Source organism: Suncus etruscus, chromosome 11, assembly GCF_024139225.1.
Source record: "Suncus etruscus isolate mSunEtr1 chromosome 11, mSunEtr1.pri.cur, whole genome shotgun sequence".
Lineage (NCBI taxonomy): Eukaryota > Metazoa > Chordata > Mammalia > Eulipotyphla > Soricidae > Suncus > Suncus etruscus.
In genome coordinates this window covers 79074357-79089276 of record NC_064858.1, presented here as the reverse complement: position 1 = coordinate 79089276, position 14920 = coordinate 79074357, and the positions used below count along the sequence as shown (strand labels likewise).

Sequence of the window (14920 nt, the reverse complement as noted above, 5' to 3'; positions counted from 1 at the left end):
CCTAGTTTGTGGCTACACTAGCCTTATAAACGTCCTGCAAATAAAGATGAAAATCCTTCTTTGAATACCTGAATGAATGTATACCAATGAAGTGTGCCACTGGCTCATAAAAATATAATTTGTATCATAATTTGAACACATCCCCAATAAATGACAACACTAACTCTAATAAACCTTCACTGCCCAATTTAAAAGGTTCCACTGTTTATTTGATTTTATTGAGTTATTTATTTTTTTATTTAAAAGGTGTTTTAAGAAGAGCGTAGATGATCCATGGCATTTGTGGGTCACACAAAAAAGACCCATTCAAAAAAACCCCAGGATTTTGAACAAGCTTTTTAATTCTTTTATATAAAAGTTCTTGAAGTTGGATCAGAGAAATAGTACAGTGGATAGAGTACTCGCCTTGCAAGTGGGCAAGCTATTTTAACTCCTGGTCCCCTGAACAATCCCAAGAGTGATCCAGGATCATGGAGCCATGAGCAAGCTCTGAGCATATAACCCAGCCAGGTGTGGCTCCAAAAGCAAATTTAAATAAAAAGTTTTTTGTGCATTCAATCCTTGGCACTAAAAATAGAAGCCTTCTGGGCCCCTTGGTCTGAAAATACTCCAAAAGTTTTGTGGTTAGACAAAGAAACAATATCATTTTAGGACTCAAGCCAATACATGTAGGACCCTATAGAACCATTCAGAACTGAGTTATTGTGCTTGTGGATTAACCCCCTCTGAGGAGGGAGGAAAAGCTAGGTGTGAGCTTTGGCTCTCTGGATGGGGTCTCTAGGGTTGAGGACATTAGAATCCACATGACATTCAGGCCACAGCTCAGAAAGGAAAGCGACACCTATGGGGCACATGTGGGAGGCTGTGTAGTGAGACCCTGTTCCTTCCTTTCCGTGGTTTTGGAGGAGAGGTGGCTCCTTAAATTTGAGCAGTGGGAACAACTTGCTTCCCTGGCATACTGGCTTGTGTGTTCAACATCCCTGTGCTCGATGATGGAAGATGAATGGAAGATGGTGGGTGGTGTAAAGGCCCCACTTGCCATAATTCAACCCAGGGTAAATGGGTCTGAAGCAGGGATGCCATGCAGATCTGTGTCAGGTACATTGGTGGCAGGAAAAAAAAAAAAAAAAAGGACAGAAAGAAATATCCAAGCCAAAGTCAACAACAATGAAATTAAGAGACCCAAACTCTAACAATCTAAACTTTAAATGGGCCAGTTATACTGGTAGGTTGTTGGGATACACTCTGGGAACATGATGGAAGGAAGTTGACAGTTGACACTGGTGGTAGAATTGGATCTGATTCATTGTATGCCTGAAATTCAACTATGAAGTACTTTGTAAATCACAATGATTTCAATGAAATAAACTTAAAAAAAGAAAAAAAGATATAAAAGCAATCTTAGGGGTCCTGGAGCTTCAAGCTTCACTCATGGACTGAGTGCCAACCATCCTCTTTATGGAAACTTTATTGTATAGTCTCAAACCACATGGGGACAAAAGTACCTACGAAATGCTAATCAAGCCTAGGTGAGTCTTTTACATCTTATAAGGGGTGGGTTCTTTTTTGGTTCTTTTGCTTAATTTTTTTTGTATAGCTTTTATGTTCTTCCTTTTCCCCTTTATTCTTAAATTGATATTTATAGCCTCTAGAAGGACTCCTCCTGTTTTCTTATTTGATTTTTACCCCCCCTTTTTTTCTCTTTCTTTTTTCTTCCCTCCAAAAAGAACCACATAACTTGAGCCATCTTGTTCTGCCTCACAAATTGAGGGGGAAATAATGGAGGATACCAAAACCAAACAGGTATATGAATTTTGAGTAGAAATAAAAAATGATCATAGTTAAACACCAAATCCAAAGCCAATGACAACATAATCGAAACCCAATCTACAACAAGCAAAGGAGACCACTTACACTAGCAGCCCCGGGGGTCAAAGGAGGGGGATATGGGATGCATGCTGGGAACAGGAGTGGAGATGAGGACAACACTGGTGGTGGGAATGCCCGTGATTCAATGTCACTATGTACCTAAAATATTACTATGAAAGATTTGTAACTTATTTTGGTCAAAATAAAAATTATTTAATTATTTAAAAAAGGGGGGGTGGGTGAAGGAAAAAGAAAACTAGGGCAAATTCTCTGTTTTGGGTAAAGCAGGGTGTGAGCTCTGTGCATATAGCTATGGGGTGGGACTGACCTGTGGCCTGAGGGCCTGGCTTTTAGCCAACCTAGTTGGCAGTCAATGCCACTTGGCCCAGGGCACCTTAAAATTAACAGTTGTGGAGTATGTGGTAAGAAAAAGGGTGGTGGGCCAGGAGAGATATAGCACAGAGAGTTGGGCACTTGCCTTGCATTTGGCTAATCTGGGTTCAATCCCTGGCATGACATTTGATTCCCTGAGCCTCTCCAGGAGTGATACCTAAGCACAGATTCAGAAGTAAGATCTGAACATAGATAGCTATGGTCCCGAAACAAATAAACAAACAAATGAGAAGAAAGAATAGGGCCTACTAAAAAAACGATTCTAAAAAGGCAACTAGATGAAGTCCAGGGACTGGGTGAAAGAATTGGATCAGGGGATGTGAGCAGTTTTAAAATAATGACTTATAAAGAAATGCCCTGAGGAGATATTGAGCAAGTGGCTTCTAGGAGTCAGTCAGACTCCTGTCTCACCTTCCTTCAGACTGCAGGAGCCGCCTTGTTGCTGCCACTGTGTCTGTCTTTGCAAATGAGGCATGCAGGGCCCTGACTGAGCAGGCTCTGAACATCATTGCTGAACAGGGTCTGAGCAGGCTGAGGTTCAGACAGACTCTCTGTTACAGCTTTTTTCTGGACCTCATTATATGGGTATTGGCCTCTGGAGCATCCTGAATTGAGCCTCAGTGGCTAGAAGTGAGAATATTTGTTGTTGTAATCGGTACAGTAGGCTTTTATTGGAGCAGTGAGAACGAGAGATCTTTGAGAAGGCTCAGGATCTCTGTTTCCCGTTCAGGCTTGCAGCTTTTTTTTTTTTGAAGGAGAGTAACCTTTTTGGCTTGTAAAAGAGAGCCACGGGAGTAGGAGGCAGGATAGGGGCAGAAAAACTGTGTAGGAGGCCAGAATGATAATACAGTGAGTAGGCATTTGCCTTGCATGCTGTTGAGCTGGTTTTGATCTTTAGCATCTTATATATTTCCCCAGAGTGTTCCAGGAGTAATTCCTGAGTACAAACCCAGAAATAACTCTTTAGCATCTGTGTGTGTGTGTATGTGTGTGTGTGTGTGTGTGTGTGTGTGTGTGTGTGTGAGAGAGAGAGAGAGAGAGAGAGAGAGAGGGAGAGGGAGAGAGAAAGAGAGAGTGTCCATGTAGGTGAGAGAGTCCATGTAGGTGAGAGAGAGAGAAAGAGAGAGAGTGGGAGAGAGAGAGAACCCATGTAGGTGGGAGATTTAGGAAACAGTAAGGTGAAAGGCTAGGAAGGTACCTGCATTGTAACCATTTCCTACCTTCATCAGGAAAATCAACAGTTCTGATCTCAGTTCTGGCTCATTCCCTGAATGATAGTTTCATGCAGCATGGACGGCATGAAGGATTAGGGAGAAGATAACCATGGTGATGGTTCTAACATGCACATATTGAGAGAGGGTCACTGAAACACCGAGGGGACTGTGGGAGAGGAAGGGTTCCCTGGGTGATTTATTCCTGCATGGAGAAGCTGGTGTTTGTACCCACATTTACTCCCCACTGGTGCAACAGCTTTCCACAAGTGCAGGCTTTTCTGCTATACTGGCCAAGGATGTGCTTTTGAAAATAAGTATTTGGGAGACTGGGCTTGTTGAAAGGATTTCCTCTCATCACTTTTTGTACTGCAAAGATTAATACCCATCTCACTGATAGGTCAATAATCTATGGGACAATGGGCTATGTTCCCAATTTACAGATGAAACTGAGGACTAAAGCAGAAGTTTGACTGAATCTTAACAGCTATTTCATTTCTGTCAAGAACACAAAACTTGTTGTCTTAGACAGTACATTGAGATTTTATGAAAGGATAACCTGAAAATGTTTGAATAAAACATCTGATCTAAGAGCTGAGTGGCATTGACTATATCCTCCTGAAGAAGAGGAGGACTCCACTATATAACTTGACTTTCAAAACACAGGACAATGGATCTGAAAAGAGGAGAAGGTTCCTAGCGGGGAACTAGGCATAGAGTCATTGTGAACATAGTATCATCTAGTATCATCTAGGAAGAAGCATGCAGATAGTCTTTGGGCACTCACCAGGACTCTGTAAATGCCAAATGTCTTGCCTATACTTCTTTGAGGGACCTAGATTCTCCTTACCCCTTTCCCCAGGCTGGCATGGCCTCACCTCATCATAGTCACAGTGCAGTAATGGACAATTAGGGCGTTGTTCAGATATCCTTAGATAATGACATATTTGACTTTGTATTGAGGCTCTCTCCAAAGTTTCTAGCTTTGATTTATTGGCATTAGGATTATATAACCCAGGTTTGGGGAAAAACCAAGGCGACACATGCTTCTTTCAGCATTCTTTTCAGCAGTTTGCTTCTTTCAGCATGCTTTCATTGAAAATCAGACATTTTGCACAGCTAAACTCCCTGTTCTTCTTCTTTACTTGCATCCAGCTCCATAGTTGAGATACAGGATTGGAGACTTGGAGATGGTGTAAAGGAAGGTCAATAAGGCTGTGTAATATATTTATGCTGTCAGTAAAGATGTGTCTTTTTTGAATGTTGTTCAATTTTTGTAATATATATGTTCATCTTTTTATAGATGAAGAAAACTGTGGCTCAGAGAGAATTATGATCGATCCAAGGTCAATGAAGCCAATGTAATGAAATTGGGGCTAGAAATCAAAATAAATGCCTATCACCTTATTTTATGTTTCACCTTTCCTTGAATCTGAGAAATTCTGGTTCTGTAATACTGGAACTTATGAGAAATACATGGTTACAGTACATGAGAAAGAAAGGAAGAAATTTGGCTTCCCTTCAAACAGTGGTTGACACTCAATATTTTTACTAGGGATTCTGTAATGCTTTTGCTGTTGATTTCCTAGGATACTTAAGAATAAGGAGCTTAGAATCACAGAACCAGTTATTGGCTACAGTGGGACTCACACATGAGCTTCTGATGATCAATTCAATGCTGTTATGGAGAGGGAGGGGATTTGAGGAAGAAGAGAGCTCTGAACAACAACTGTATAAGACAGATTTAGTAGGTGGTCCAACAGTGACTCCAGAGTTCCATAGTGCCTTCATGGTTGTTGGCCCCATTGGCAAAGTAAAGGCCTTGACTGAGCTCAAATGTGGATGAGTCAATGAACCTTTTGATATTCACCCATTTCTGGTAACATTCATTGAGTTTCCACTTTTGCATCGTTCAGCCAAAAGACCAGTAATGCATGATTTCTGCAGATTAAATCTATATAAACCTGGAGCTTGGAGCTATGTCAAATCTTTGTTGTGTGTTCAGAGTGAGACAGACTCAGAAACTTGCCTTAAATTTTGCACCTTCTGTGTTTTCATGTAGTAAATAATAGAATAAGTGATGGTTATGAGAAATTTTGGATACAAGAAAGAATACCTGGGGTATTTCTGGTTGGAGTGTGAAGGAAGAGCCAAGATACTTTGAAGAATGACAATTCTTTTGAGTATTCCAGGCTAACTTCTTTCTGTAGGAGAATGCCCATTTCCCCACTTCAATTTGTGCCACAGAATGCACAGCAAATGTTTCCTGGCAGGGAGGGAAAAGTAAAGCAGACTCTGAGAGTGGTACTGAGGGGCTCCCCAAGTCTCTAAACTGTCAGATCTTTCATCAGCTAACCTGACGAGCCTGTACAGGCTCAGTGATCACTGGCGTCCCTTGGGTTGATCTAGAGCAGGGAACAGCATTCTGCAGAAGGTCCTTTTTCAGATTGAGAAACCTGCATCCTGAAATTCTCTTCTGATGATTTTACAAAAATCAAGTTGTGTGACAGATGCCCAGATAAACAGGAGAAGTTTGCAATCGAAGCAAGTTCTGGGATGGAGCTGATTAGTAAATTTTTAATGGCTATTAGCTTGATAATCACTCAGCAGGAGTAGCTTCCAGGCAGACCAAACCCATGTATAAGTGGGCCCACACCCATACACACCAACACCTAGTCTCTGGATATAAAAAGGGACCCTGACAGTCTCCAACAGCAGCAGAGTTGACTCTCCAGCTTTAACTCTTCTTAGGAACCTTCACTTCAGTGCTCCTTCCTCAACCAGGCAGAGGCATCATGAGTTGTCAAATCTCGTATAAATCGAGAGGAAGCGGTGGTTGTAGAGGTGGAAGTGGATCTCGGAGCTTCAGCAGCAGCTCTGCCGTGATCGGTGGTGGAAGCCGGCGATCTGGCTCTAGCTTCTCCTGCTTGAGCCGCCATGGAGGTGGCGGTGGTGGCGGTGGCTGTGGCGGTGGCTTTGGCAGTCGGAGTGTCGTTGGCCTGGGAGGCTCCAAGAGCATCTCCATGAGTGTAGCTGGAGGAGGTGGCATGAGCTCCTGTGGTGGATTTGGTGGCAGAGGAGGTGGCTTCGGAGGTGGCTTCGGAGGTGGCAGCAGCTTCGGCGGTGGCAGCGGCTTCGGAGGTGGAGGTTTCGGTGGAGGAGGCTTTGGTGGAAGCCGCTTTGGAGGCGGCGGTGGCTTTGGAGGCTTTGGAGGTCCTGGTGGTGCTGGCCCTGGAGGATTCCCTGGTGGAGGTATCCATGAAGTGTCTGTCAACCAGAGCCTCCTGCAACCACTTGATGTGAAAGTTGACCCAGAGATTCAGAATGTGAAGTCTCAGGAGCGGGAGCAGATCAAAGCTCTCAACAACAAATTTGCCTGCTTCATCGACAAAGTGAGTCCCGAGAAATTGGCTTCTTGGGATGTCCTGCCTCAGAGCTAGCTGAAAAGCAGTTGAGGAGAGGGAGAGAGAAAGAGAGAGAGAGGGGGGAAAGAGAGAGGGGGAGAGAGAGAAAGAGAGAAAGAGAAAGGTGTTTCTTTCAGGAGGTTTTTGTGTAGTCACACAAGCCAAGGAAACTGGCAATCTTGAAGTCGAAAGGATGCTATCTTTGTGGATTACCTCTTTCAGAACAGTCTGCCCTAAGCGAGGATGTAGATACCTTTGGCTTTATTATTTTAGCCCAAAGAGAAGGAAAGGTGATGGGCTATATGACTATAGGCAATAGAAGGCTTTGCAAAGATACCTTCATTTTGAGCATCGCTACTTTCCTGGAAGCTGCTCCTCTTTTAAATTCCAGGAGGCAGAACCTGTAATGTGTGCTCAGGGATAGTAGCTGGATGGAACCTCTGCCTGCGAGATCAGCAATCTCAATTTTGTGACCCATAAAATCTTTATTGGGATTATTTTAGAGGGTTATCCAGTTTTCTCTTCTTCAAGGCTGAAGAGCTCAGTTAAGGAATTTACAAGGCTCTTAAAACCCAGGTGGAGTAGCCCTGCCCTTTAGGGCGCTCACACTCAGTGTTTTTACAAGCCCAGCTATGGAGCCTACTTTTGGTTTCCCCAGGATTTATCAATCCTTTTCTTGGAATTCAACTAGGAGGGGTAGAGAAATGGCCTGGAGTCTTGGAAGCAGCTGCAAATGAAACAGTGGGTGGTGACATAGGAAGGAGGTTGTGTGTGGAAGTGCCAGCAGAGATATTGGAGGCTAGAGAGCTTCTCGGGAGAGGAAGCAGAGAGCTGAGCAGCTCCGCATGTCTAGTCTTTAGCGAAAATAAAAAAGGCAACCAGAGGGGCCGGAGAGATAGCATGGGGGTAAAGCGTTTGCCTTTCATGCAGGAGGTCATCGGTTCGAATCCCGGCGTCCCATATGGTCCCCCGTGCCTGCCAGGAGCAATTTCTGAGCCTGGAGCCAGGAATAACCCCTGAGCACTGCCGGGTGTGACCCAAAAACCACAAAAAAAAAAAAAAAGGCAACCAGAAAGCCAAGCTGAACTGTCTCTATGAGTGAGGGGTGTCGAGGAGGGAGGCAACCCAGAGCTCATGGTTCTCTCCCTGGCCATGGCAGGTACGCTTCCTGGAACAGCAGAACCAAGTGCTGCAGACCAAATGGGAGCTGCTGCAGCAGCTGAATGTCAGCACCCGCACCACCGACTTGAGCCCCGTCTTCCAGGCCTACATTGCCCAACTGAAGAAACATTTCGATTCGCTCAATGCAGAGAGAACATCACAAGATTCAGAGTTGAGCAACATGCAGGATCTTGTGGAAGAGTTTAAGAAAAAGTAGGTGACAGTAGACATAAAGTGATGATACTCATTTGACCCCTCTGACCATCCCCCAGAGAATAATCTTCCATTCTTCACTTGTCTTTCATTTGCATTCAGGGTTATGAAGGGGAGGAATGTTTGCCTCTTATTGTTTCTGGTGGAGATGTTTAGGGCTTTTGATAACATGTTTTCTACCTGTTTGAGAATTTACTTAATGAAAGGCATGCATACTTGGGAGATTATAGATTCAATATTATAGATTTTCTACATTTACAGAGCATTTAATATTCCCAGATAATAGAATCTTTTAGGTGAATCTGGAAAGAAGAGGACAAGAAGAAAGTTCACTCCGAGAATGATTTGACAGTTGTATGTTTGGATTTCAACAGGTATGAGGATGAAATCAATAAGCGCACATGCTCTGAGAATGACTTTGTGACTCTCAAAAAGGTGAGCAATAGAATGTCATGAATGGACTATGAATAGGGATTTGCTCAGGCTCATGTTTCCCAAAAGGACAGACTGGGAGACAATTCTGAGTGAAAACAGCAGTTGCCAGAGACAGGCTAGGTCCATGGCAATTCTCTCAGGAGACTCACTTGCTCTAGTTTAAGCTTCCAGAGATGATGTCCAAATTTGCTAGAGCATTTCCTATCAGAAATCTCCTAAAGTGAGCAGGGGGCAGTGGGAGAGGGGAAAAAAAAAAGAAACCTCCTAAAGACTTATTAGGCATAAAAGGTGCAAGCACAGAAAATACTTAATTCTTTCAAGAGCTGAGCAAAGATCAGAACTTCCCTTTGGATGCTGGCTTGAAGTAGTTGACTGACAAAGGTTCAAGGCAGCAGGCATTCAGCCTGATACCTTCAGACACTTTGGTATAAAATTCAGACAGGTTCAGTAAAGCTGGTATGGCCAGTAAGTTGGGAGAATGAGATTTATAATACTCGTGATGCTTCTCAAGCAGGCAGAGACACATAGATAAGGCTTGGTGCTATCATACCCACAGTTATGATGGTGTGGGGGAGTGTGTGTGACTTTGGTGACCATGGGCACAGAACTCCCATCAGAGATACCAAAGAAACTCCAAACTAAAGGAGGCTCTTCAGGAAACATGGCACACATAAAATGCCTGGGATCTAGGAGAGCATGTGATAGGGACAGAGTAGAGGGGGATCATAGAGAGAAGGTGTGACCCAGCCATGGAACTGTACAAGATGGGTCCAGGGAATTGAAATTTCACCTACTCTTTCCTGTAGGATGTGGACAATGCCTACATGAATAAAGTGGAACTTCAGTCCAGGGTAGATCTGCTGCGCCAGGAGCTTGAGTTCCTGAAGGTTCTTTATGATACGGTAAGGAGTGGGCTTCAGAAGGGACCTTTGCTTCTCACCATTCCTTCAAGGACAGTCATCCCAGCTGGTGGGAGTGAGCCTTATGGATTTGACACTTCAACTTCCCATTACTCCAATTTCTGAGACTCTAGGTCAGAAAATGTCAGGAAAATTTCCCCTCAATCCATTCCCAAAGGTCTGGCTCTTCTCCAAAGAGAAGCACCCTGCCCCTACCTCTGAGTCCTATATATTTATGAGACCAGTGACATATTCCTATACATACATACCTTTTAAAACAGACAGCAAATGTGAGGCCTTTGCCATCTATTGGCTTCTTTCCAGGGACACTTCTCAAACTAGGCAGACTCCTGTCAAATGGTTCTCAGGAAAATCTTAGCAGAGGATGAGGAATGGTGGCTAAATGGCTTCTAGTCTCTCCTAGGGCAGGCTTGATCTAGGAGTCAGTTTTCTCTGGCATGAGGCCAAATATGGTCCCACGATCTTGGATCGTGTGTAGAGAAGCCACAGCAAGCCTGTGTGTTGCAGGAGTTGTCCCAGATGCAACAGTGTGTCACGGATACCAATGTCATCCTGTCCATGGACAACAACCGCAACCTGGACCTGGACAGCATCATCGCTGAGGTTCAGGCCCAATATGAGGAGATTGCACAGAGGAGCAAGACGGAGACTGAAGAACTGTACCACAGCAAGGCAAGTACTAGTGTTGCAGGAGAGTAGGAGGTCCATCTCCTTCCAACAACATGCTGGGTGGATCTCTAGTCACAGAGTGAGATGATTCATGCTTTTGTGTAGCAGAATTTGGATATCATTCCCAAGGAGGAATGCTCATGGGATCTCACATGTGCTCAACAAGAAATGCACGATGTTTTTTTGGGTTGTTAGATGGTTCTCCTACCTTTTTAGACCATCTATATGGTATATAGTCTCCTCTGGGAGGAGACTCTCCTTGGCTGCTGCTGGGCTGCCCCTTAACAGTCATTGTCCTCCTCCTACCTACATAGTATGAAGAGTTGCAGGTGACAGCGGTGAAACACGGAGACAGCCTGAAAGAGATCAAGATGGAAATCAGTGAACTGAACCGCATGATCCAGAGACTGCAAGGGGAAATTGCCCATGTGAAGAAGCAGGTAGGATGTGGCTCTAAAAACTGGTGCAAGCCCCTGGCTGGTAGGATATGTTTGTCATGGGAAAGTATGCAGGGATGTGTGTGCATGAGTGGATCTGAGAGTGGTCACACAGAAAAATTTGAATTGAGATTCTTGCTTTCACTTCACAAAATGTAAATTCTGCCCTGATTTTGAAAATGTCTCACTTTCTATTGGTTTCCGTGGGCAAAAGGAAAGAACAGTTATCAAAGCGAGAGGGCATTAGACTTGCCACAGATTTGCTGCTTTAGTGCCTCATTTGGCTTTAAGTACCAGCCAGCAGATGATGGAGGGGCAGGAACGGGACTTCGGTTACACACTCCCCTACAAAGGATGACAAGCAGCAGCAGTTAGTGAAGTAGTGATGGGATTGTGACTCTGAGCCTTCAGTAAGAGAATGAGAGGCCACTCAGGCAATTCTTTACAGATCCAGTGAAAGATGACTTGAAAGAGGATGCCTCAGGGGCAGCAGCAAGCCTTAGCCCAGTTATTTGTGACTTATTAATTCTGGAGGATGGTCGGGGCACATTGCCAAGGCTAGTGATTCTGGCTTCCTGCTCCTTCTGCTCCTCTGCCAGGCAGAACTCTTTTCGTTCAAGCAGAAAACTAGTCTTTTATCTTGTAGTGCAAGGGTGTGCAGGACTCCATCGCTGAAGCTGAGCAGAAGGGAGAACACGCCATCAAAGATGCCAAGAACAAGCTCACAGATCTGGAGGGTGCCATGCAGCAAGCCAGAGAGAATCTGGCCCGGCTGCTACGTGACTACCAGGAGCTCATGAGCACCAAGTTGTGCCTGGACATGGAGATTGCCACCTATCGCAAACTGCTGGAGGGCGAGGAGTGCAGGTGAGGGGGTGTGGTGGGCAAAAGGCAACTGACTACTTGTCCACAATCCTAGAACCAGAGTAAAAGGAGGAGGCATGGCAAGGAGGGCTAGGCAGAGCCCAGTGGTTGAGAGCTGAGGTTGATGCTTGATACTGCCTAGGAAGAGATGCAGGAGAGCTTATGGGGTGCAGGAGAGCTTATGGTGCTCTCATGGATCTTATTGAAGTAACTAACATAGTGGCTATCATGACAAATTGTATTCCATTACCTTGGACTGAAATTACAAATGCTGTGAAAAATAGGTCAGTCCTAGATGGCCTGAGACACAGGTCTGTGGGCTGATGCTCCAGAATAGGGAACTGTGGTGTGGAACGTGCTGCCCGGTAGAGACAAGCTTACAGAGGACAGATGCCAGGCCAAGCCTTTGCAGGTTTCTGGAGCTACAAACAGAACCATTTACTCATCTTCTTTATGGAAAACGCATCTCCTGGGGTCTGAGATCTTGGTTAGTGTGAGGTGTTATCTGGGGTGATCTTGTCTGGCTGAAGGGCAACAGTAAGTAGTAGCGCAAAGGTCTATGCTGTCCTGGCTCTCACCCTCAGCTTGCAAAAGAAATCAGGAAAGAGTGGAACTGAAGCAGTGAGGCAAAGTTAAGAGGGTGCTGGGAAGGCTGGAGGGGGGTTGAGTGTGGTTCCTTTGGCATTCAAGGATCTCTCTCTCTCTCCCCCTGCAGGATGTCTGGAGATCTAGGCAACAACGTGAGCATATGTAAGTTGTGGGGTGTGTCCTGTCCCTGCTGGAGGGCTGTTAAGGCTGTGAACACTTGACTACAACACCATCTCTCTCCCCAGCTGTGACAAGCAGCACTGTGTCTTCAAGCGTGGCGTCCCAGTCCGGCTTTGGCAGCCATGGTTCCGGAGGTAGAGGCGGTTCTGGAGGCGGTGGCGGAGGTTTCAGCTCTGGCAGCAGCAGAGGGTCCGGCTCCAGAGGTGGTGGTGGAGGAAGCTATGGCTCCAGCTCTGGAGGAGGCTATGGCTCAGGCAGTGGCTCTAGAGGCGGCTCTGGCTCTGGCGGTGGCTCCAGGGGAGGCTCTGGCTCTGGAGGAGGATACTCTGGAGGCTCTGGAGGTGGCTCTAGAGGAGGTTCTGGAGGGGGCTATGGCTCAGGAGGAAGTTCTAGAGGAGGCTCTGGAAAGGGAGGTTCTAGCTCAGTAAAATCTGGCTCTGAAGCCTATAGCTCTAGCGTGACCTTCTCCTTCAGATAAAGATGGAATACCCCCTTAACTCTCCCTTTCTGGCATGGAGAGACCTATCTCTATACTTCAAACCCTGTCACCCACCTCTGTTGACATTTTGGGGAAAGGGATGCCTACAGATGGTTTTGCTCCAAACCATTTAGTTAGAGCCAGTTACAACCCCTGTATGCTCCCTGGGTCTACTTTTGACCACACACCCCCACACTGCCAGCCCCTCCTCAAATTGTTCCTTTGGTGGTCTTTTCCCCAATGGGAGCTCTGTCGAGGATCTCATCTCAAAGTTTATGTCTTTCCCAGGGAATGTGTTTTCTTTGTACATATCCTACCTTGCTGGCTCTCTATCTTGAGTGTTGTGGTCTTGGTATCTGTACAATAAACTTCATTTGCAACCTATAACATGTGATATGTGTTTAATCATACGTTTTGGCAGAAGTGGGTAACTGGGAACTTTTATTCATTATGGTCTAACTTAAGAGTACCAGAAAATGGGGAGATTTGGAAATGATTAAAGAGAGGCTCTCAATAGGAACTGCATGCTTCCCTGAAGCAAAGCAGCTTGAAGAAATCAAGGTTAAAGTTGTTTCCTTCTGGAGATCTTTAAGCACAGGTCTTAGATGGTTGAGAGGCCAATAGTCAGGGGATGGATGTGAAGTTGGCAGAAGGTATTTGCCAGATCCTGGGACTGTACAAGCCCAGGGGTAAAGGAAAAGATGTTTGAAAACTCTTTTGAAGAAACATTTCCCCACAAACTGATGACTCCCCAGCTCCAACCTTTATAAGAAGTCTCTAGCCAGAGAATGGATTTTCTCTGAGTAAATTGATAGAGTTCCCAAGCCACATCCAGGCTGTATACTGGCACCTGAACTTCCAAGGCAGACTTTCCCTAGCCGGGCCCAGAAATTGTTTTCCTTGGCTCATTGGGAGACATTCTCCAAGTTGAAGGAGTGGGTCTCAGAAAGTCCTCAGAGGACTACAACATAGTCTCCCAAGTAAGTGCCAACTGTTTTCCAGAGAAATTTTCCAGCACCTTCCCTCCAGAGAAGTCCCCCAACATGACTAAAGGCCCCCGTCTCTTCTCTGCCCTGCAACACCTTTAGGAGCCTGCCTTAGGGAAGACTTTTTTAGTCAAATAAAAATGATTTCAGCCCCTTCCATACAAAAGTCTGTACCTGTCACTGGATATCTGGGAGCACTAGAATGGTTGGGCCCTTAAGGCTAGCATTAGGCTATTTAATGGACCAAAATTGGCCAAAGAGATTTAGTAGTTTCAGTTGGGTCAGTTCATGTGGGTGATATTTAGACACAGAAGAGATGGCTTCAAATACCTCAGAAAATGTTCCTTTCTAACTCATTCTAACACTCACTTCAAATTCTTCATGAGTCCTGTGAAGTCTTTAAATTCTAAGAGTTTGTGAGCCTTTTTTCATTGCTAGAGGTTGCAGAAATTGCATTGAGAAAAGCAGGGGAAGGTCTTCATGGAAAGGAGAAAATTTCATGAGCCAGACAATGCAGGTGTCAGAATGTCAATCCATGAGGCTAACCATTCTCAGAGCAGCCCATACCTCAATCAGTAGGGAGTAGACAGGGCGAGCATTTTCCAGGTTCTGAAAAATGTGCAAGATTAACTCAGAAATGATTATGATTTAGGGTTGGAGTGCTAGTACAATGCATATGGTGCATGCCTTGAATGCAGCCAACCTGGATTCATTCCTGGTGTCCTATATGATCTTCTAAGCTTACAGGAATGATTCCTGAGTTCAGAGGTAGGAGTAATTCATGATCCAAGTGTGCCTCCTCCATAGAAATAATTATGATTCTATAAGAAAAAAATCTTTTGATCTTGTTTTAAGAGAGGCAGCACTACTTTTATACCAAAACAAAACATTATAAGAAAAGCAAAAGATTAAATGCCAGGGCCCACCCAGGGACCAAATATAGTGACTCTCAACTGCAACCCGAGCAGGAAGTGGGGGGAGGTAAAGGCAGAGCAAGCAGCATCTTGCAGATGCTCTACCTTGCCCCTTCTGTTCCCCCTGCTATCCCCAAACCCAAGCCAAATGACAGTTTTTTCCTTAAATACCTGAACAGATGTCAGTTACAGGGGCTG

The 14920-nt window shown here is 45.0% G+C and overlaps 1 protein-coding gene across 1 annotated transcript; it reads left to right on the top strand.

The window, feature by feature from the left end:
- Positions 1-6268: 6268 nt before the first annotated feature.
- On the top strand, positions 6269-12822 carry KRT2 (keratin 2). Its single transcript, XM_049783394.1, has 9 exons — positions 6269-6865; positions 8037-8251; positions 8626-8686; positions 9493-9588; positions 10114-10278; positions 10590-10715; positions 11359-11579; positions 12292-12326; positions 12410-12822. The coding sequence occupies exons 1-9, from the start codon at positions 6269-6271 to the stop codon at positions 12820-12822; spliced, it is 1929 nt and encodes a 642-aa protein (XP_049639351.1).
- Positions 12823-14920: the final 2098 nt, after the last annotated feature.